This window comes from Nesoenas mayeri, assembly GCF_963082525.1.
Source record: "Nesoenas mayeri genome assembly, chromosome: 6".
Lineage (NCBI taxonomy): Eukaryota > Metazoa > Chordata > Aves > Columbiformes > Columbidae > Nesoenas > Nesoenas mayeri.
In genome coordinates, this window is record NC_137545.1 from 26,297,859 (window position 1) to 26,319,835 (window position 21,977).

The window sequence follows — 21,977 nt, forward strand, 5'->3', positions numbered from 1 at the left end:
TACATCCTCTAACAGCAGCCTTATATTCCTCCCAAGTGGCCAGCCCCTGCTTCCATGACCTGCAAACTCGCCTCTTCTGCTTGAGCATACCCAACAGATCCCTATTTAACCACACAGGTCTCCTGGCTCCCTTCCTTGACTTCCTACGTGTGGGGATGCTCTGATCCTGGGCGAGGAAGAAGCAATCTCTGAATGCAATCCAGCTATCTTGGGCCCCTTTACCTTCAAGCAGTCTTGCCCATGGGATTTCCCCCAGCAATTGCTTGAAAAGGCCAAAATTAGCCCTGCTAAAGTCCAGGGTTGCAATTCTACTTATTGCCCTGGGCCTGCCACACAAGATGCTGAACTCCACCATCTCGTGGTCACTGCAACCCAGGCAGCCCTCAACCTTTACTGCTTCGACCAGACCCTCCTTGTTAGTGAGGATAAGATCGAGCAGCACTCCTCTCCTGGTCGGCTCCTCCACCATTTGCATGAGAAAGTTATTGTCAATGCACTGGAGGAACCTCCTGGACTGTGGCTGGCTGGCTGAACAGTCCTTCCAACAAACATCAGAGAAGTTAAAATCCCCCACAACAACCAGGGTATGTGACTGTGAGGCCACTCTCAGCTGCCCATAGAAGGCCTCATCAACTTCCTCAGCCTGATCCGGTGGCCTGCAATAGACACCTACAACAGTATCACCCCTGCCAGCCTGCCCCTTAATTCTGACCCATACACTCTCAACTCGCCCCTCATCCGCTCCTGGGCAGAATTCAGTACATTGTAGCTGCCCTCTCACATAGAGAACAACTCCACCACCACACCTGGCTGGCCTGTCTTTCCTGAAAAGGACATAGCCATCCATGACCACATTCCAGTCATGTGAGCTATCCCACCATGTTTCTGTAATTGCCACTAGATCATAACCTTCTGATCGAACACAAGATTCTAACTCCTGCTTATTCTCCATGCTGCGTGCCTTGGTGTACAGGCATTTCAGGGAGCATGCCGAGCACACCGATTTCTCCCTAGGGGTACAGGAGGCCACCTGGTCCTCATCGGTTCTAGAATTCTGCCCCACTGGGACAAGCCCAGCTTCAGAAGGAATTTAAAGAATTTATCACAGAAAATCCTGTATCAGAAAACATTTTAATGAGTAGCAAGCCAGGTTGCTTTGATCAATTCTTGCAACAAGCATAAAACAAAAGCAAACCATGGCTGTTTGGAATAATCAAAGATTCTTATTACCAATTACCCTAGAATTTAACATCTTTAGATATGACTATTTCTTATTCAGGAGAGAACTAGTATTGAACTACAAGAAATGTCACCACTATACTGTATGTTGGCAAGACAAGGGTTGTCTTAAAGTAAACTAACAGCAACAAAGGAGTATGCAACATGTCTATATAGTGACTCTGCTCAATGCTAAATTGAGACTTAATTCTACCTAGCAAAATTTCATCACAATGTTTAAAAGTGTCTGAGTTTTACAGTGTACAAACCTGAGAGGGAACATTTTTAGGTGGTTCTATTCTAATTGTTGGGTCCCACTCCCCAGGAGGGAGAACAGTAACCTGATCGAGAAACTCATCAATTCCAGACACCAAGTCATTGCGGTCTTTTGCTTTGTAAGCAACATCATGGAACACCTGTGAAAAATGGAGAAGAGTTTGTGGTAAGGAAAGGAGGTGAGGAAAGGAACTCTCTCATAATATTTTCCATGACGGCCCATTTTCTCTGAAATAGAATGCACTTCATGCCGTTCCCACCAAATAAATAATCGCAGCTTCAAATGACTAGATTTTCTGGTACATAGCTTTAATTGAAGTTCCAGCTGCTACAGAAAGACATTTTTATGGGTGCTAAATGTTCTAGATATTTTACAGTTTAAAACACTATTAGTTACACTGGAAAGTAACTGCATAAAATGGAATCTTCTCAGTTAAGATATCCTTGCATGTGAATATTGTTTCTCATTTTGTTATCTCCTTATGGCAGCAAAATCTGGGCTGTTACAGGATCATGAAATAAACTACAATACTATTTGTGCATCATCGGAATGATTAGCCACGTTTCATATGGACGACACCACATTGGAGATTCTGTACCACGCATCTTCAGTCAGTACAAAATGACAAAAGCAAAGTCATGAATAAAAATACCTCATCTGTCATTAGTGTTGCAATTGATCTTCCAATCTCATGGTATTGTTGCCCTTTACCCAGCGGTCCAAGGAGAATAAACAAAAATCTGCAAACAGAAGATAACTTAAAAAATTGTAAAGGATAGATGGTTGAAAGTAGCTATACATACTGCAGAAATACTTATTTTAAAATTGGACTAAAAGGACCTCTAAGACAAATATTATATATAAACTCCTTCAAGATCTTCACACATGCATTTAAACATGAAGCTCTGGTTAGAAAAGATGTTGAAATAACTTCCAAAAATATATTATAAGCTTCACAGCCAGACTTGGAGAATATCAAAACCTCCTTACATAACAAACCTTATCTTACATAATAAATATATGCAAGTATAGTCTAGGTACAGAACACATTTACATTCATTTATTTCACATCTACATTAATTTATTTAATTCTGTTAATTCAACAGAATCAACTACTTGATGGTAGTAGTATTATTGCAATATCGGGGAAGTTAAATTACCCTTGAATAAAGATCATTTTTAAATCGTTCCTTCTCCCATTAAGGCTCTAGACAGCCTCTAATCTAGGCTTGGGGCTAGTAAGGTTCTATAAAATGCAGAGGACGGGTTCAAATGAAATAACTGAAATTCTCAGTTTTGCTAAAATGCAAAATACAAATTTTTTTACTAACCTTTTTTTTTTTATTGTTCAGAAGTTCTTAATTATCCTAATTTTTAATCATTTTCTTTTGGACAAAAAGTCAATAAATCTGTTGTTTTCCTTTTGGTGGTTTGTTTGTTTGTTTGGGGAAAGCTGGGGGAGATTATGAGGAAAGGCCTCAGGAGGTTTTTTCAAAGCCTGCCCAGTCCCTCAATGTCCCTTATAGACATGCAAAAACTAGAAAAGACAAAAAAGTAACTACAACTTAATGTTATACTGTTTATCTGACCAGTAGCAAAGACCTGAGTCTCAGCATTTCATAGCATAACACTCCACCCTGAGTGTCACAAACTACTGCCTTCTATCAGAGTTCTACTTTTATAGAAACTACAAGAGGAAAGGGGAAAGAGGGACAGAATCTGTCTACAAACATATGCACAAATGCAAAAAAAAAAAAAAAGGTGAGAGACTGCAGTAATACTTAAGTCAGTGAATTCTGATATGAGAGAATCACTCTAGAGTTTTTACCTGAATCAACCCTAGCTGGAAACAATATATCTGCAGATCCATTTAAATGCTTTCTATCTGACTAAGAAGTCTGGTTTTGACATTTTGTTTTAAATTCCTCATAATTTGTTCTCAGAACCAAAGTTCTTCATTAGAAAAAGTTTCAACTTAGAAAACATGAATCTATTGAAAATTTGTGATTAAAAGTCACATTCACTACCAAGGAAGTATCTCCAAAGTAACTTTTAGAGAAGCATGATATTTACAGCATGTACATCACCTACTCACTTTCTCTAGTCGATCAAATCACATAGTTTGTTTTTTCCCTTTACTCAATTCCTTCTTATTTTTTTTCTTCTGGACATAATTATGAAGTATCACATTAGTTTCAGTTCCAGATGATCATTCAGGTGATTGTCCCACTCTGCTCTGCCTGATCTGTCCCGCTCTCCAGGTGCAGCCTCACCTGGAGCACTGTGTGCAGTTCTGGGCGCCACAGGATAAAAAAGATATGAGGCTGCTATAGAGTGTCCAGAAGAGGACTATGAAGTTGGTGAAGGGTTTGGAGGAGAAGCCGTATGAGGAGTGGCTAAAGTCACTTGGTTTGTTCAGCCTGGAGAAGAGGAGATTAAGAGGAGACCCCATCGTGGTCTACAGTTTCTTCACAAGGGGAGACGGAGGGGCAGGCACCAAACTCCTCTCTCTGGTGACCAATGACAAAACCCAAGGGAATGGCAGGAAGATGTGCCAGGGGAGGTTTAGGTTGGACATGAGGAAAAGGTTCTTCACCCAGAGGGTGGTAGAACACTGGAACGGGCTCCCCAGGGAGTTATCACGGCTCCAAGCCTGACAGTGTTCAAGAAGAGACTGGACAACGCCCTCAGACACATGGTGTGAACTGTGGGGTTGTCATATGCAGGGACAGGAGCTGGACTCGATGATCCTTGTGGGTCCCTTCCAACACAGAACATTCTATGATTCTATGAAGCTGCATATTTCACCTTAGTATTTCATCTGCAGTATTACCAGTTTGCATAGAAAAAACTGTCTTGTACCCTAACAAGCTATCATTTCTACTTCTGCAAAGAATGATTATCTGCATGCACAAACAGTATAGTTCTGAATATACCCTTGTACCATTTAAAGGATGGATGGGTAAAAAGATGTCTTTGTTGAAGAAAGAACCAAATTTGTAACCCAATATATGACAAAATTGAAAGTTGCATTACTCTCTCTCCACAAGGTAGTCAGAAAAACATGAAAAGAAACAAATCCAACTGTACCTTGTTGGAATTGGAACTTCTGCCAGTCCTGTAAGCAGCACTGCAGGAGATAACCTGACAAAAGCAACAACTGCACGGTCCAGGAACTCCAGTTCACCTACTAAGATGTTTGACGCTTCAGCTCCAGGTGGTATTTTTTTCATGAAGTGTAGGTCAACCTGGGAAATGTATATCAAATTACAATCTAAAATGTATTAACAGGGATTTTTTTTCCCCTGATTTGTTGACAGAGACTTTCTGGGCACTATACTATAATGTTAGTTATTTCAATTATACGGTTTCTACTATTCTTGTCTGCTGATTTTTTTTTTTTTTTTTTTAATAAAAATATTTCTCAAAAATAAACAACTGGTCTTTGATTATTTGACTTTTTTTTTTTGGAAACACAGTTAAAGTGCTGCAGAATTAATTTATAAAGACAATAAAACATTCAAAATCTTGTTAAGAATATAGTATTAATTTACTACTACTACATTTTATCAATAAACATAACAGCATCAATAACTCATAACAGAATCAATAATTCATAATAGTAGAAGAAACCAAGACACCTTATTTTTCCATCATAACAATTCTGGAAATCATGAATTCATAGTTCATAGTTGCTGTATTACAATCTCTATGAGAAGAACAGGTTCCACTACTCATAATTTTCCTTCTACTACTCTAAGTCAGATGTATTTTGGTTTTCAGATTTAATGGAAGACAGTTGCTTTTCCACTGAAAGTGACAGAAAATAAGCCATGACCATGATTGTCTCAAGAGTAAATGGAAAGAGCAAAGCAGAATAAAAACTTTGGAGTTTTAAGGAAGTGATGTTGACTTTTATAGGGAAGGTCCAAAAAGACAGAAACAGCTTCATCATGACACTGCTATATAAACTCAAGGTATTTGCCTAAAAATGTGTTCATTTGTATTTATATCCTCAGTATCAGTCTAGAGTTTACTCTGTAACAAAGATCAACATGGAGTAGTAGAGTATATAATATATGTTTGATTTCATTATGCACCAGTATTGTCTACATTTCAAAATGCATGAATTTTTTCATTTGCTTTCCTTTTATTAATCTAAACACAACAACAGCAACCAAATCCAATATAAACTGTTAAAGTGGACCATTTCAATGTCTATCTTACAGCCATCTGTCAGTACTAGTTTGCATAGCTTTTGGTAATATTTAGAAAATTGTTTTCTTGCAAATGGCTCTGGCATTAAATCAGAATTCAGATATCACACAGTTGCATGTGTAATGAAATCTTATTTCCCTGAGATCACAAAGAGATGTCTAAGCCTAAACTAATCTAGAATGATGATCAAACACCTCACAAAGTTAAACAAGCATGAAACCAACCTGGAAGGTTGGAGGCTAAGTCCTTTTTCAAGGTAAAGTATCAGGAAGGTAAAATCTATTCCCCACTCAAATCACAAAAAAAAAAACCTCCTTAGGGTAAAATACAAAAACCAAACAGATTCACTTTGCACCTAATTTTGGTGTCATAAGTCATTTATAGGTGAGAGAAAGGAAGCAGTCTTTCAGGCACAGAGCAATGTGCATTCTGTAATGTTTTTAACTTGTGAGTGGATTTAACATTTAATAACTAGTGTCTCATGTAAAACATGGTACAGTTGCCACCTTATGCTTCCACTAACACACACATCACAGGATCAAGATTCAAATCTGAAATAAACATTCAGTCTCCCATCTACCACAAACTATTCCAGATGTGTTTCCTGTACTACTTATCAGCTTGACATTCCAAAATCTTTTAGATAGTGAACAGAGCCCTGGTTAAAAGGGAAGTAGCTGGCAGAGAAGCATCAAACTGGGCAAATACACCCAAGCCCTAGGTGTTTCTTCAACTACATAACAAGAGCAGAGGTGGCCCTGGAGGGTTCTGGGCAACGGCAGAAGCTACATCATTCAAATGCTTCATCTAACCTATCCATCATACCTCTCTTATCCCAAGAGTTATTCAGCCTGATAGACCTCATGTGCATCTTCGTCTTCACCCTAACCAGAGCCACATTTATGACCTGGCACTAAACAGTCACAGCAAGCTCCAATTAAACATAAAACTAAACAACTAATGTGGAGGCTGATTCCCTCCAGGGCAACTCAAGGACTGAAAACAGTGGTGAGGGCCTCCCACAGAACCAAACATAAACTGACATCAAGACAAACAGAAAATAGCCAATATCACTTCTCAGGAAAGCCCTGACACATATTAATCAAATTTATTTATAAGCAGGGCCAACCAATATTCAAAAACAAGTCAATTATTTCACATGGTATTTGAAAGACCAAACTCTGTCAGTATGGGACAGGGGTTTGATTCAGAAATACTGCTTCCATGTGGAACACAGGAAGGTTACCATGAGAAGGAACGCGGGTGCAGTCTCTTCATGCATTTCGTATTTCAGGACAACCAGGGTTCCCTTCAGCCTCTGGCATAAGAAGCGGAAATCAGCCAGATGCAGTTGTTAAACTGTCATCCCCACCCTGCTCGGACATGGGATAAAGTGGTGCTGTGACAGATCACCTCACATTGCCTTGGGAATACAAAGTCCTTGTGGTGTCCCCAAAGGAAGAGGAGTGACACATTTACAAGTACGAACATCAGAAACTATGTCTCCCTCTCTGTTGCTGAAGTAACATTTAAGACAGCTTTTAGTGCTGTGTCTCACACTATTCACAAACAGGTACCAATACAATCAACAGTCTCAGTGTTGTATTCGGATTGTCAGCTTTTTGAATCAACTCCAAAATTCGAAATATTAGAAGCAGCCCAAGGGAGATGGATTAGCAAGGGGAGAATATGTGAGGTAGTCAAAGGTGCTTTTTTGTAGAAGATAAATGAAATTAATATGTGGAACAAAAATAGAGCAAGAAATCACAGTACTCAAGAGAAAATCAGTGCACTGCTCTACTTTCCCCTCAGTCTGTGCATACAATTCCAATTATAACCATTGGGAGCTATTGCAATAGTACATTTTAAGGGGATATTCTGTTTTACTTACGGATCTTCAAAAGGATAAATAGATCTATCTAAAGGCACCCAAAATAGGTATTTAGATTACCATCTTCTACTGCAAACAAAAGCTGTTCCTTTCATATTCCCTTGTTTGTATCTAACACTGCTGAGGCTAGTCAAAAGATGACACCTTGATCTCTTCTCAGGCCAGTTTAAAAAGGAAGAGCTCTTTTGATCAGCAAAGCTGCAGCATTACCAAAAAAGAGTGACTGAAGGATCAAATAATGCAGCCTCGATTCTTGTTCAATACAGACACCATGCAGCTAGATAACAGACTGGGATTTTGATCCTACACTCAGAGCAACCGGGGAAACATGCAAGAAAAGCACTACTAGAAGTCACGTCATTTGCTTTGGGATGTTATGTGCTTCACTTCCGCACAGCTTAATTTTACATAGATAGCTTTATCTATATTTTATATCCTTTACAAAATTTTACATCTTGATATTAGAAGACTTGCCAAAGCAATTAGTTTTAGTTAACACTTTAAATAAAAAATTTCAGGAAACCAAAACCATACATGACTTTTTAAAGCACTGTAATCTTAATTTTAAAGTATTAGCATTAAATTTTTAACAATTTGTCACTGTTTATAGATCTCCTTGCTACCTCTGCAGAAACATGGTCCACAATACATCTCCAGTGAGCCTCCTTTCTCCTCGCTGTCTTTGACAAAAAGATCTGTTTCCTACCTTTATTTCGGCTATACAACATTCCTAGTCTGGCATGTTCAATCATGAATTCAAATGATGCACATAGCTACTGCTGCTAGGAAATAAGTCTGGCACCAGATGGAGCAATCACATAACTCTACATTTAGCTCAGTTGCACTTACATTAAGATTCAACAGACTCAAAGCGCTGTTCTTCAGAATTTTGGTTTAAATCACCTTTTTTCACTTACTCAACCTTGGTTGTATTAACGTGTCAGCTGAAGTCATCTATCCCTGTCAGGTCTGTCATCTGTATCTAATGTGACAGTTTGTTTTAGGTACATACAGACTTCTTAAACAAATTAGGATTCTCCTTTACATTAAAGCTGAGAAGCTGTTTGCTTTTCTTTGCTATCTAACATTGAACTGTCATTGCAATCTCCACTACTGAACAGTTAACAACTTTTGTGAAGTGTACTGAAATATCTTGGCTTGCCAGAAGAAGTAAGTTATAGGTTTACAGAAACACATTCTGTTTAAGACATCTGGAATCCACAAGTTCAGGTTATAAAAAATGTAGTTTGCATTCATGCATTACTTCTACAAAAAGTAAAAATCTGAGAGGTAAATCTGAATTATAAGAATTCTGAATTACTTTCCTACTTAGATAATTTTCTGTTAATTTGTAAAAAGTCCTCCTATATATACACCTATGATATTGACATGCAATAATTTTATCCGTGTTCCTAAACTGTAATTTCCTCTTACTAGTAATTTATCAAGAAAACAAAAAATGCTTTTTTTTTAATAAACAAACTGTGTTGCAGTGCACACTAAATTTTAATGCTGAAGTAAACATTGCACTTCATAGCTTTTCCTGACTCACATGAATTCATTGTATTTAATTTAAAAGATCTATTTGGTAGTAAGGAAACTCTCTTCACCATCAGTGAATACTCACCTTGCTAAAGTCAACAGTGCTGTTTTCTCTGCTCACATCATTTTTGTTTTCAATACAGGCTGGAGCAGACTGTGGGGAAACAATCTGACCTGCTAAAAAAAGTACCATTATTACAGAATACTAACAATTACTTCTATAGATAAAGCAACATCTAATGAAATAGTTGTTAAATAACTACATACATCTCATTTCCTATGTATGTGAAGCATCTAAACATGGCATTTTAATTAAAGACTTATTTAGAATAACACATTCTCGAAAGACAGAACATTTATCATGTGCAGTTAGGAATGGGAGAACATAATTTAGAAAATGTAAAAGATATTCTCGAATATTGGAAGACAAACTTTATATGCCAATTAAAGCTTAAGATTTTAAAGATATTACAGTTGAGAAAAGTCCTGTATTCATATAGATTTTGTAAGTAAGTTGAGGAGCTGCCAATTTTGGGCAATATCTGTCTACAAGAATACTCCTCACTGAATAAAACAGGATTACTAATTTCCATAAATGTACTCATGTCTATAAGAATGTTCTGATTATAACAACTACTACAAAACCCAGCACAAAAGTAGACTGCTATAAAAATAGATGTATTGGAAATTAAGATGATTTAACAACTCGGTTTTGAACAATGTGATGGTTGACATGTGTAAAACACATGTTTCAGCAAACACATTTTCAAAAAATTCCAGTGAAGATTTAGTAAAGTATTTTATAGAAGTTTTTAAAGTATCTCAAGATGAGAAGCAGCATTTAAACATGCCTCAGTCTCATGTAAGCAAACAGTAAGCCTTGTGACCAACAAAATTTTGCCAACAAAATCTCAAAAACAAAACAAAACCAGGATTAAGTAACAAGTATATGTCCCATAAAGTATATTTCTACTTAATGCCAACATTGCCCCTGTGCACAGCCAGAAGCCAGCGTGCACAGTCTGAGGGAGCAGGGCTGGCAGTGCGGCAGCACACCAGCACCCCGGAGGGACGGGTCATTCCCACCTGCCCTCCCTCCTCCTCCCTCCCTAGCACAGCAGGAGCCACACACAGCTCTGAACAACACAACAAAGTACAGGAAAAAAGTACCAAATGTATGAGCCAACTATCTCTTACTGCCCTAACACATACCCAGGAATAACTACAGAGTCCAGCTGGCCCAGAGTCAGCATCTCGTGCCCAGCATATATTTGTTTCCATAGCAAATAAAGTCTCTCATATGACTGAGAAATGATAATGTGAAAACATTGGTTCTGGTGAAAATCAACCTAAATTTACACAGTAACAAGGACCATATGTTCACAATACTTGAAGATTAAGACAGAAAGCCCTAAGCTAGGTACATGTTCTGGGCAATTCCAAAAGCCACAGTGTGTCCCCTCGTGCCGCTGTTACACACACTTGCAGTCCCAGCATGTCCTCAGTCACAGCCAGGAAACAGAGCGCTTCACAGCGTCCAGCTGACCAGGACAGGGGACTTGCAAGAGTATCTCAGCCGTTGCCAAAATACTGAAATATCCAGCTTCTGTAACAGCTGAGCATCACAGTATCCCTGGCTAATTTGGGTCATGAATTCCCAGCTGAAACACTTGCTCAAGGAAAAGGTTTGTTTTCATGAAAATCAACGTCTCATTTTCCACTAGCCAAATCTCCCATGATCAAAACAGTTTTTAGACTCCTGCGCTGGGTCCTGGTAGCATAGCCAGAGAGATTTCACTCTGATCAGAAAGTACAGGAACAAAATGTTTTAATATGTATTGCTAAAAATCTTCTTATTAAGTGTATCAGTCTTAAATACATAAATATTTCCCTTTTCTCTCTGATTCAGGACAAGGACAGATCAAAACACAAACAGAAATCAGGGCTTTTGCTCAGCACTATAGTGAAATAAACAGAGTAGCAAAAAAACAGACATGACAAGCATGTTAACCTAACCAAGTGAGTAAAAATAAGTCTGGATTAGAAATCTCATATGACAAGAATAAAGGGTTGATTTCAGAAAGCAACATACTAATGTAACTTAAAGGAATTCGCATCAAAAAGTATTATTAATTCCTAAATGTCACAAGAGACAACTTTTGCAAATCAGAAGCCAGATATTAAATATGCAAGATGCTTATAAACAGCTATTCATTTTTTGTTTGTTTTAATTAGAATTTAAAGGAAATACTCTGAGTTCCATCTTCATTAAACCACCACCCTGACACTGTGTACGCTACTAGCCACACACTGCTCCACAAGGCAAATTTTTCTGTATTGTTTATTTAGCAGTCTTAGAATTATTTTTCAAGGAATCATCCTATAGTATAATAACTATTAAAAACAATTAATATATAGATTTGATTTCTCTACTATTTTTGAGATTTTAATAGCATAATTTTAAAAGCTTCCACTAATTCTAACAGAGAAGCCATAAAATGCTCAGGGGAAATTTCTGCCCTAACTTACTGCCAGAAAACTTTAAATCTAGTAATAGTAGACCTTTTTAACTCAAATTTCTTTATTTTAGACACTCCTCTATATTCTAGGATCTATATAAAGGGAAATACTTGTAATAATTACTTATATCAATATGCATACCATATTATAAAGATGTTACAGGAAAGCAACAGAAATATTACTTCATTATCTTTCTGTTGCTAATCAGAGATTTGCAGTTACACTTCTTTTTTTCTGTACCCCAAAATTCAACAAAATAAGAGCAGGGATATCTGCCAGGGAGATAAAAATATTGACCAACAAAGGAGTCAGAGCATGGACCACCCATTAAATATACTGAATAATACATTATAAAATAATAAAAATACTGAAGTTTTAACATTATAATGGGACATGTCAAAAGCCTCCAAGCAATTAGCATTACAGTCCAAAAGCTAACTTTTACATATTTCTCCACTTTTTTTTTAGGAGAAAAACCATGTAAAAACATACACAGTAGGAAATAAAAGCCACAACAACTAAGTATGTGAAGTTTATAAGAATAGCATATGTTCTTTTTCTGTGCCAACAGAACACCTCAAACTTTGATTTACCCATATGCTGGAGTAATCTGAAAGAACACAAGTTTCACCTTGAGGCAGTAAGGGACATTTAAATAGCTCTGCAATTTACTACAGCTTGCTGGATCTTGGAACAACAAGTTAGGGGGGAGTTTACTGTACTGAATAACAATTGAAGATAACAAGGTAGAAAAGGTAGATAATTCCACTTTTCACATGATAGTCATGAGGAAAGTTTTTTAAAGAGCATTTTAAACACACGACAGGAATGCATGTTTGTTAGGCAACGATGCAGTTGGTAAAATCTCGAACTTGGTCTCTGTGTGGCCCTTCAACAGAAAAGATAAAAAGTACTGGGGTTTGGATAGATCTTTGCTCCTATGCATGATTAGTTTGTTAAATACCTGTATATTTTGTACTAAATAGTGGGTAGATGCAATGCTATGGTGGCCCTCTTAGAGCAGGACTGCAATGCTACATGGTTATTTTTATATTCGGTAGCTTTTTCTACTTCTGAGATATGAAACCACAAAAAAATGCAAATATTAAATTAATTTAGTGTATAAGTTCATGTTGACTTAAAGGAGGTGTCTTTTGGGGGAATACTGTTTAATACATGAGTAATTCCCAATGAGGTAGCACCAAAAACATACTGATGGCAACCTAGTGAACATTTGTATCACCATGTCACACTGGTTTTCCAACGTCATTACAAATATTCAGTTTGTTGAAGCCTGTTCACTGCTACATAAGTGCTTTATCCTCAAGTCACTTAATTTCAGCAACTGATTGTTTTCCCTCAATGAAGGAAATAGTTACTGGCACCATGATGGTCCCATGAAGCAAAAAGCAATTAAAGAGCTATATGAATGAAGAGAGGAGATGTCACACCATACCTAGACTAAAAGAAAACAAACAAACAAACAAATGCATTTCTTCTCTGATTTCCACCAAATCATCAACAGTCACCACTGGATCATATTGTCTCTGGAATACAGTTACACTAAATCCAAGTGTTCTCCAAATTTTATCTTTATAATATGGGATCTTTCAAAGTTACTATGTGCAAAAAAACAAAAACAAAAACAAAAACACAAAAAAAAAAAAAAAAAAAACCACAACACACCAAACTCTAACCAGGCTTTAAATGTCCGAGAAAAACACTTGAAAACACTTGCAATGGTTTATTACTTCTTTGAGTTGGCAGTGTGGGGTTTAGGCTGGTAAGAATGGTAAGGGCATAAAACATCAATAACAGGGAATCAAAGCAGCAAAAGACTTGCCATTTATTCAGCTCTTCCATTGCCTGTTCTTACCAGTTCCGTTTCAGCTCTCTCAAGTAAAATGTTTATTTACACATCATATGGGGTAAATATTTTATTTTTTAAGAGTGCAATGTAGTACTTTGAGTCCTTATAAATCTGAAGTTTAAAAGCTTCGATTCATCCTGCAGTCCATCTACATAAAGCACCTGAAAAGTTGCATTCTTTAAGAACTCAGAGTGCCATTCGGATTTTTTAAAGTATCAAACAAATGCACATCATTGAAATATCCAGCCTACATACAAAGGAACTTAATACCTAACAGACAAAACCACACTAAAATGGGTGTTAAGGCTTACCTATGTATTAGAAAGCCAATATCAACACAGTTTTCAAAATTATATTTTAAGTTGGCATACATAAAAAATGAGTGTTTTTTCAGATAATGTGAAATTGCCAGAGCTTTGGATAGAGCAAGAATTCACACAAAACATATTATGTCATGCAAAAGCCAAGCATCTTAAAAATCAAAATCCATCAAAACATTTAAATCCATATTTGTTACATTAATAGATGTTTGCATTTGCAAATAGAACTCAGCGTTTTAAGACTCAGCCCTGCCAAACTAAAAAAAAAAAAATCCCAGTAAATAAATGTCTCATGCAACATATTCTTACTCCCTAAAATTTAAAGCTTGAGACATTTAACTATGTGTATTGCATTTATTAATCAAAATCAAAGAGGTCTCTAAAATACGAATGACAAAACCCAAGAACAATGTCTACAGATACAAATCACAGTTAATGGAAAGAAACTGGATGGAACTGACACATCAAAGGAAACTGAATCAGAAAGTAAATTGCTTATTTTTCTAGACAATACAGATTTCTATCCATTCAGGAAAAAAAAAAAAATCTGAGTAGGAAGCCAGATATAACAATCTACAGGCTTTCTACTGCATCTAGTTACCAATTTTTCAAATATAAAAAGTTTTCTTTAGTATGCAGTAAAATTCTAATATAACAGAGCAGTGATACCAACTTTGCAGACAGAATTGTGTATGTGCTCTTAGACCTCTTGATGCATAATATTTTCAGTTGGTGGAGAACCATGTCACTCCCATTGTACCTGCGTGACTGTATGCAGATTTGGTGCTTGCTAATGATACATTATTTAAAGGATGAGGACAAAGATACTTTACCTGTTTTTCTAACACTACGCCTGAATCACAAGCATAATTCACACAAAGTCATGCAATTTTAACTAAAATGCTATGATTTGCAGTTTTACAAATTGACGTAAGGAAATGAACGTACAAAGAAATCACTGTTGTTGGGGTTTTTTTCCCCAAAAAAACATAATTCCACACAAGCTTCTCATAAGTGTGTCAGAACTGCTGACAAAGGTCTGAGGTATTTTTTAATCACTATAGCAAGAAGTTGCATGCTGTCAAGAAACTGAGATGAAGACACGGGTGCACATTTGAAATTTGAAATTATTTGAAGCCCAAGCAAGAACAGGTATTTATACTACCTCTGAACCTTCAGGGAGTTTACAGAACCCAAAGGATAGGAGATGAGGAAGATACAGAGATGAGATGAGCCTGTTAGAGACAGACACAACAAAGAGCAAAATAAAGCAATACACAGATGAATGATAACGCTTTATACATATAGATTACACATTTTATCATGGATACAAGGAAAAGTGGAAAAAGAAAGAATAAATATCAGGTGAAAATTTTCATAAATACAAGTTATATTTTAATAATATAAAAACCTGTGGATAATACAACTTGATCTAAATATATACATTTGAGAAGAATATAAAACAAGAAATAGCGCATTAGCTAATTTAATTTAATTTTAAGCCAGAATTAACTATCTTTTGGGTTTGCCTTCTCTTCGAGGAAAGCAGAAGCAATCCATCTGATCTAGATGCAATACTGCCAGAAAACTTGGGTATGTATATGACATTTGTTGTGACTTATTTCCAAAATGAAGGAACATGGCCACATACCTAGGCATTCCTCCCTATCATTTTCATTGGGCTTCCAAGTAACATCTGTCTCTCTCCATGTGGCAGTACTGACATCAGATGTTGTAAGCTAGCTCTGAGTTACAGCATAAATGCCTGAACTGATGCTTAGGAGAGTTCAGGAAACCAAGGAAAGTAACAAACACCATCACATAACCGGTAATTTAGACTTACTGGGATGTTAAAGCATACTGTCCTTAGACATCCAAGCATAGACTTAAACACCTCTGTGTGTGCTCATACTGCCGTAAAATAATGAAGCCCAAACCAGTCCATCACACTAACTAACTGAAAAAGGCTTGAAAAAGAACACGTCAAAATGAACTGCTCCAGCAGTTCATGCTGTTAGTTCTGAAGATCCACAACTTAATGTGCCATCACCTTCTTCAAGCTCTTTGGCATATTGATAAACTTCTCCTTGGAACTTCAGAATTTCTCAAAATTAGACATAATGTGTGGCATAATGCAATTTTTATGCTAATAAAGTGTCTATTCTGACATCAAGGGAGAAGAAGCAGCTATAAATGTCATAGATATGGAATAGAAAACAGGCATAAGATAACATTGTTATAGATAAAGAACACTTCAGGAAGGTGCTTGGAAATACAGTTTACAAGTCACTTATCCTGCCATGCTCCTATCCTCTAGTTCCTTCCTCTTTGATTTTAATCAGTAAAAGGTCTGTTAGAACTCATTACATACACACACACACACACACACACACACATAATTTGAAGTTGAGACTAAAAATGAAATAGCCAGTCAAAAAAACTTAAACTGATGTGATAAAAACTTATTTTCCTAACTATATATTTGTCAAATTCTCTACCTTCCCATGTCACGCATGCTCAAATTCTGACTTGGAGAACCCTTTAAAAGGGGAGAGGCTTATGAATTTATTTTAGCATTCCTGTAACAATAGAAAGGTGTTGTGTATTTGCAATGTCTGTGGCTTTTTAGACCACGCTATAGAAATTTACAGACAGTTTTCAGGTAGAGTGAAAAACCTATTGATCTCAATAAAAATAAGTTAAATTGCTTTACAAATCAAACTTTCTATAAATTGTTTACTAATGACAAAGAGTCATATTTTTACCTGCCATTACATTATTTATGCTAAAATTATTTGTGACCTTCTATTTGGGGTATTGGGTGTCAAATTGGACTTAAGAAAAAAAAAGTCATTTTTCCTGCTCTCATGCCAAATTTGACTGCCGTTTTTATTGGAACATCAAAAGCAGGCTTTTAATTCTCACAGTTTTGATGGTTAATGAAAAGTGAGATTTAAACACAGCATGGCAGCATTAAAAATGCATGGTAAATCCATAGCACCCTGACATCTTAGCCCTGCAGAGGATGTGAAGAAAAGCCATTGTAAACAAAAGATAATACTACTAAATACAAAGCAAATTAATTAGATGGTCTGACAGACTCTTAAACAAAGAAAAAATGGAGGGAGAACATATGTACAACTATCTTCGAGCAAAGATATCACAGTGGTCTGTCAGCTGCATAGCCATACATTGAATTTAAGGTTCTGTCTTCATTTTCACACTTAGCTCTGGAATATCTGGAAATGGACACATTGATAAGCTAACGTAGTCAAGAACTTGGTCAAAGGAATTTTGCATCCTCAGCTGTACCATGTAACCCAGAAGGCAAGGACTTATGGCTATGAATCACTTATTTTACAAATTACAGACTGCTAAGGATTGTTATCAGTTAAACTGCCTAGATTAAACCCAAATTCAACCAAACTAAGAATTCCCTTTTGTGCAGAAAAAGCATCCACTTTCCTCTGCCTCATTTCAACAGGGGCAAATAAGTGGCCCTTCTAAAGTTCCTGGCAATTGCTGTTACTGAAAAGTCTGATCTGAGCTGTAAGCTCATCAGTATTACCTGAGATGATCTGGTTTTCTCCCTGCACTCTTCTATGAATTCAGCTTCTCATCCAGAAAGTAAAAGTAATAATAAAATGTTTTACTATTTTAATGCATTTTTCTATTAAACAGAGCAAAATACTGCTACAGTTTGCTATATATGAAACATTCTGCGTTCATACATTCTACACAATGTTTGTGCTTAATGAGAATAATCAGCCTAAAATGATGCCTTGACTGCATTTTACCAGTTTGCTCTCAGGAAAGAAAGATATGTCTCACAAGACACTTTTGACAATAATTCAAGGTGCTTATGTCTCTTAATTTTCCTTTCTTTTACACATATTTATCGGCCTGTTCTTTTGCTTTCACCTTACTCTTATTATGAGAAGCTTGTACAGATACTCCATTGCATTCTAAAAAGAAATATAGAGCTGCAGTGAGCATAAGACTGTAGCTGAACTCCAGCATTTGGGTCATGAGGCAATGGCAGCAGATAATGATCAGAAACCTCGCTGCTACCCCTGGTCAAGCTTCCAAGGGCTCCTCATTTCCTGAAAGCTGAGCATTTCAGCATAGATTCCTGTATAATTTACACACCGCATACTATTGCAAGTTACCCACAGTAAAAAAATAACTAAGAGTATGCCAGCATAGGTAGCAGTCAGTGTGTCTAAAATTAGGTAGCTCTCCAGAATCACCTCTTTCCCCACTCCATTACTCCCAGAGTATTGGGGCAACAGTTGCCACTCAAGGCCGTGAACTGTTTATTTACTGTTGCCTTGAAAAGGGAAAAAATTGTGATTCCTTTGAAAACCAAAAACTTAAGACAGAATTTTCCTCTTCTAAAGCTAACACTAATTTTAGTACAATTCATGCAATAAAAAAATATAAATATATATATTTGGACTTTTTTTTGCTTTATCACAGGGCCATCATCTATTTTGAAGAGGTCAGTACAGGAGTCTGCCAAATGTGCATTAGCACTTGAAGGATGCAAGTAGAAGAATAATGCTTAAAAATGATTAGAAGACACGTGTCCAAAAAGATTCAGTTTGGAAGTCTTCACTGTAATTTAAATAAAAAGTTGATTTACTTTTTATAAATGTTTAAATGTTTTTATAATGTATATGTTAAAATGTTAAATGTTAAAATGTTTTTATAGACGTATAAATGTTCCTAGAATTATTTAGATTTGTATTGGTTATAGTACATTTAATTTAAACTAACACAGTGAAAGTGACAGTGATTTTTTTACCAGGTGTTAGAGGTCTCTGATGCATCTCTACATAAAGACATGAACGGGAATTCAGTAGTTTTTCATCTTGAAAAATAAACACAGACAAAGGAAAATCTCTAAGGATGTGTCTCCCTACTCGCAGAATCACTTAACCACTGAGTATATAAAATTAGTGTGTTTAATATGGACTTAGATGCTGTCCTGATCAGAATCTATTTTGGGGGGAATTTGAGATATGAAGGTTCCCACAAGAAACTTCGGCAAAAGTGAGATGTTTCTGGAGTGAATTGCTGCATCAGTTCCACTAACAGCTAGAGAAAGTTACTGAAATTGAGCTTATGATACTTTTCACAGCTTGCCCTGAGGGGTCTTTTTAAGTAGACCTACTGCTTATTTGTTATATAAGACGGAGTGAAAAAAGCTTATGGAATGCAAGTGGCCATCTTGTGCTTTGTGGAAACTCAGGAATATAAACATTATAGCACTGACTTTCTTAAGTGCTTCCTGAATATTTGTTTAAAGTCTTTAGCAAGAGTTGCACATATCAACAGGAAAGTTGCCTTAAAAAGGATGAACAATCATCCTACTTTTGCTCTTGTGCATCCACATGTGTACTCACACACATCTTAGTCAATACTACATTTTCCTTACTCTTAAAATGCTATTTTGGTATAATTTATATGTTTCTATTTACTATCCTCTTCAGATTAAATTTGATGTTGCCTTCTAGGTCTGAGAGACTGTCCCAGGGAAGCAGCTAGATTTAGAAGTACTTATTAAAAGTTTATATGGCAATAATCAAAACAAAGGTTCCTTCCTTGAAACCAAAGCCAGTTTTTATACCAACATGCCTATCTTGGCAGATCAGCTGCACCACTGCTCTCTTCCCTCACATCAACCAGCTGCCCCTTGCACCTTCCCTGTGCCACGGGTGTTCCCTCATGCCACACATCCCAGGGTGACAGGGGAGCTCAGCAGGGCCCTTAAACAGACACAGCAACAGAAGGGACTGAGATTTCTCTAAAGCTGACGTGATTTGGGGAATAAGAGTCACTACAGTGCAGTGGTGTCCAGACAAAAATGTTGTGGGTATAGTGATGATACTGGATACAGAGGCTTGGTAATTCTGCAACGTACAAATCTAGTGAATTAATTGTAAATATTTGCAAAATCTGGCTGCATTTTTTCATAACACAGGCCTGCGTCTATGTAAATAAGGAAGAGGCAATAAGAAATGATCTTTCATTATGATTAACCTATAACAACAGTACAGCTTATAAAGACTTCTGTGAAACCAATAAAAAAAAAAATTAATCCACTATTTTACTGCAGAACAACTCTGAAAATATGCTCTCTCATTTTCATTAGTATGATTTTCCAAAAAGTGGTTTTCTGAAAGAATAAGGTATAGTTCTTGCGGCATGTCTCCAACAGTGTCATCTTGAAAATGTTGTTCTCATTTTCCAACTTCTTGAGCTCAGCTATGAAATCTGAAGCACCAGCTGAACACTAGCTAATGCATACAGTATCATAGACTTAGAAACTACAGTAAGATTCCATTACATTTTAACCAAATAGGCCCTGGATAGTCAACAGAAGTAAAAAATAGTCAAATCACATTTCTGGCACTAATGGAGCATGTCAGCAGTTCAGAGCAACACTGCGCAAAGATGCTCAAGCTCCGTCTAAAGGCTGGCCCAGGGTGCCTAAAACACCACAAGTGTCCTTGAGCTGTGCTGTGCCAGGGATAGCGTGCCATGGCAGTTAATCAGGGCAGAGTACCGCACGAACACAGTTAACCTGCTTGCAACACCTGAGCTCCTCCCCTTGAATAACACAGCCCTGAACTGTGCGAGACACCCAAATTCCAAATTTAAACAGAATGCATAAGAGGAACCACTCATGTAAAAGGTACCACTTTTACACAGTGCCTTTTCAGAGCAGAGTCACACTGAGTTTAAGCTGGGGGTTCAAGCACGTGATACTGAACAGGCAGATGTTATTGAAAGCTCAAAATGCAAAATAAAGCAACGCGTTACCATTTTTATCCATGGAATGGGGCTCAGACTGCTTCTTTCCAATATCAGCGAAGGATCTCACAATTGGGATCCTGTTGCTCAGCTTTTTCTGGTTCTGATGGTGATGCTGTTTCAGTAAGGCCTCATGCACTCTGTGACGAACATCCTCACTGAGCTGCCCAGAACCCACCTGCTGGTCCAGAATCATATCTGAAAATATATACATAAACATACTAAAATAAGGGAAAGAAGAATTACTTTATCTTTTAAATTGCAGTAATAAGAATTACTACTCTACAGGATTACAAATGAAAGGTATCAGTTCCTTTAATGCAATAGAATTAAATTGTATGTTTTATTTAAAAGTGCTTCACCTTCAGGTTAAAAAAAAAAAAAAAAAATCAAAAAGGATGCTATTAATGTAACAAAGTCAATCCCTACAATAATACGCAGTTCCCAAATTAAGGTCATCTATGTAACTTTGAAGTCAGACCCTAAGCACTCCCATACATAATACATTTAAACCCAGGATTATGATGTATATAAGTTGTCTTTTTTTTTTTTTTTTTTCAAATAACCCCTACCCTATTTGCTACAAAGAATTAGCATGATGTGATGAAACAACTTTTTAATTCCCTTTATACTTACCACAGGAGATCACTGTCTAGGTCTTTATTTCTTATAACTATAATTACAATACTTTCAGTACAATATAAAGAAATTTCAGATAAGACAGTACAGGAAAATTTGCTGCATTATTTGCAAATACTTGATCTCATTCTGCTGCCTGATGTCCATGTTCCTGCAAGAGAATCATTACCTGGAGGTGTGAGTGAAACTGATGCCCTGCTAAGAAATTACAACCATTTTTGCAGTCCACTGGCCAAAAATACTCTTACATATTCATACTCAAAACTGTTTGTAAATACGTGCATTATGTATTTCAAATGGGAATGAGAATTCTGGGGATTTTTTAATTATTATTTTGGGAAATCCTGCTAGCAGCAGTAATAACACTTAACAGAAAAAGAAAGGAACAAAAGAAATTGTGTATTGAAGCAAGTAAAACACCATTTCAGTACACATTGTCTTCATACATCCACTAGGAGAAACTGTACTGCATAAAAGCAGTGATACAACAAGCTGACTCAAAAACTCCTTGTACTGAAAATTCAGACAGCTCATGATTATGTGCTGGCAACAGATTCACATCTACCAGTAAACTTAGTGGAAAAGCAAGCAGAGCAGAAAAAATAAAAAGCAGATGCATCGTGAGTAGAGACATAGTTTGTCAGGTCTTCAATAATTGCCAAG

General features: G+C 36.7%; 1 protein-coding gene across 3 annotated transcripts in view; it reads right to left on the reverse strand.

Moving 5' to 3' along the window:
• Nucleotides 1-21,977, reverse strand: part of SLC4A10 (solute carrier family 4 member 10) — a gene marked incomplete at its 5' end in the record, with an annotated part of 156,155 nt that overhangs the window by 37,703 nt on the left and 96,475 nt on the right. For 2 of the 3 annotated variants that reach the window (XM_080346340.1, XM_080346339.1), the window contains 5 exons: nucleotides 1,488-1,634; nucleotides 2,148-2,235; nucleotides 4,586-4,743; nucleotides 9,232-9,323; nucleotides 20,685-20,873. In XM_080346340.1, coding sequence (XP_080202466.1) covers nucleotides 1,488-1,634; nucleotides 2,148-2,235; nucleotides 4,586-4,743; nucleotides 9,232-9,323; nucleotides 20,685-20,873 — 674 coding nt within the window. The remainder of the gene's footprint in view (nucleotides 1-1,487; nucleotides 1,635-2,147; nucleotides 2,236-4,585; nucleotides 4,744-9,231; nucleotides 9,324-20,684; nucleotides 20,874-21,977) is intronic. The other variant, XM_080346341.1, reaches the window with a different exon arrangement.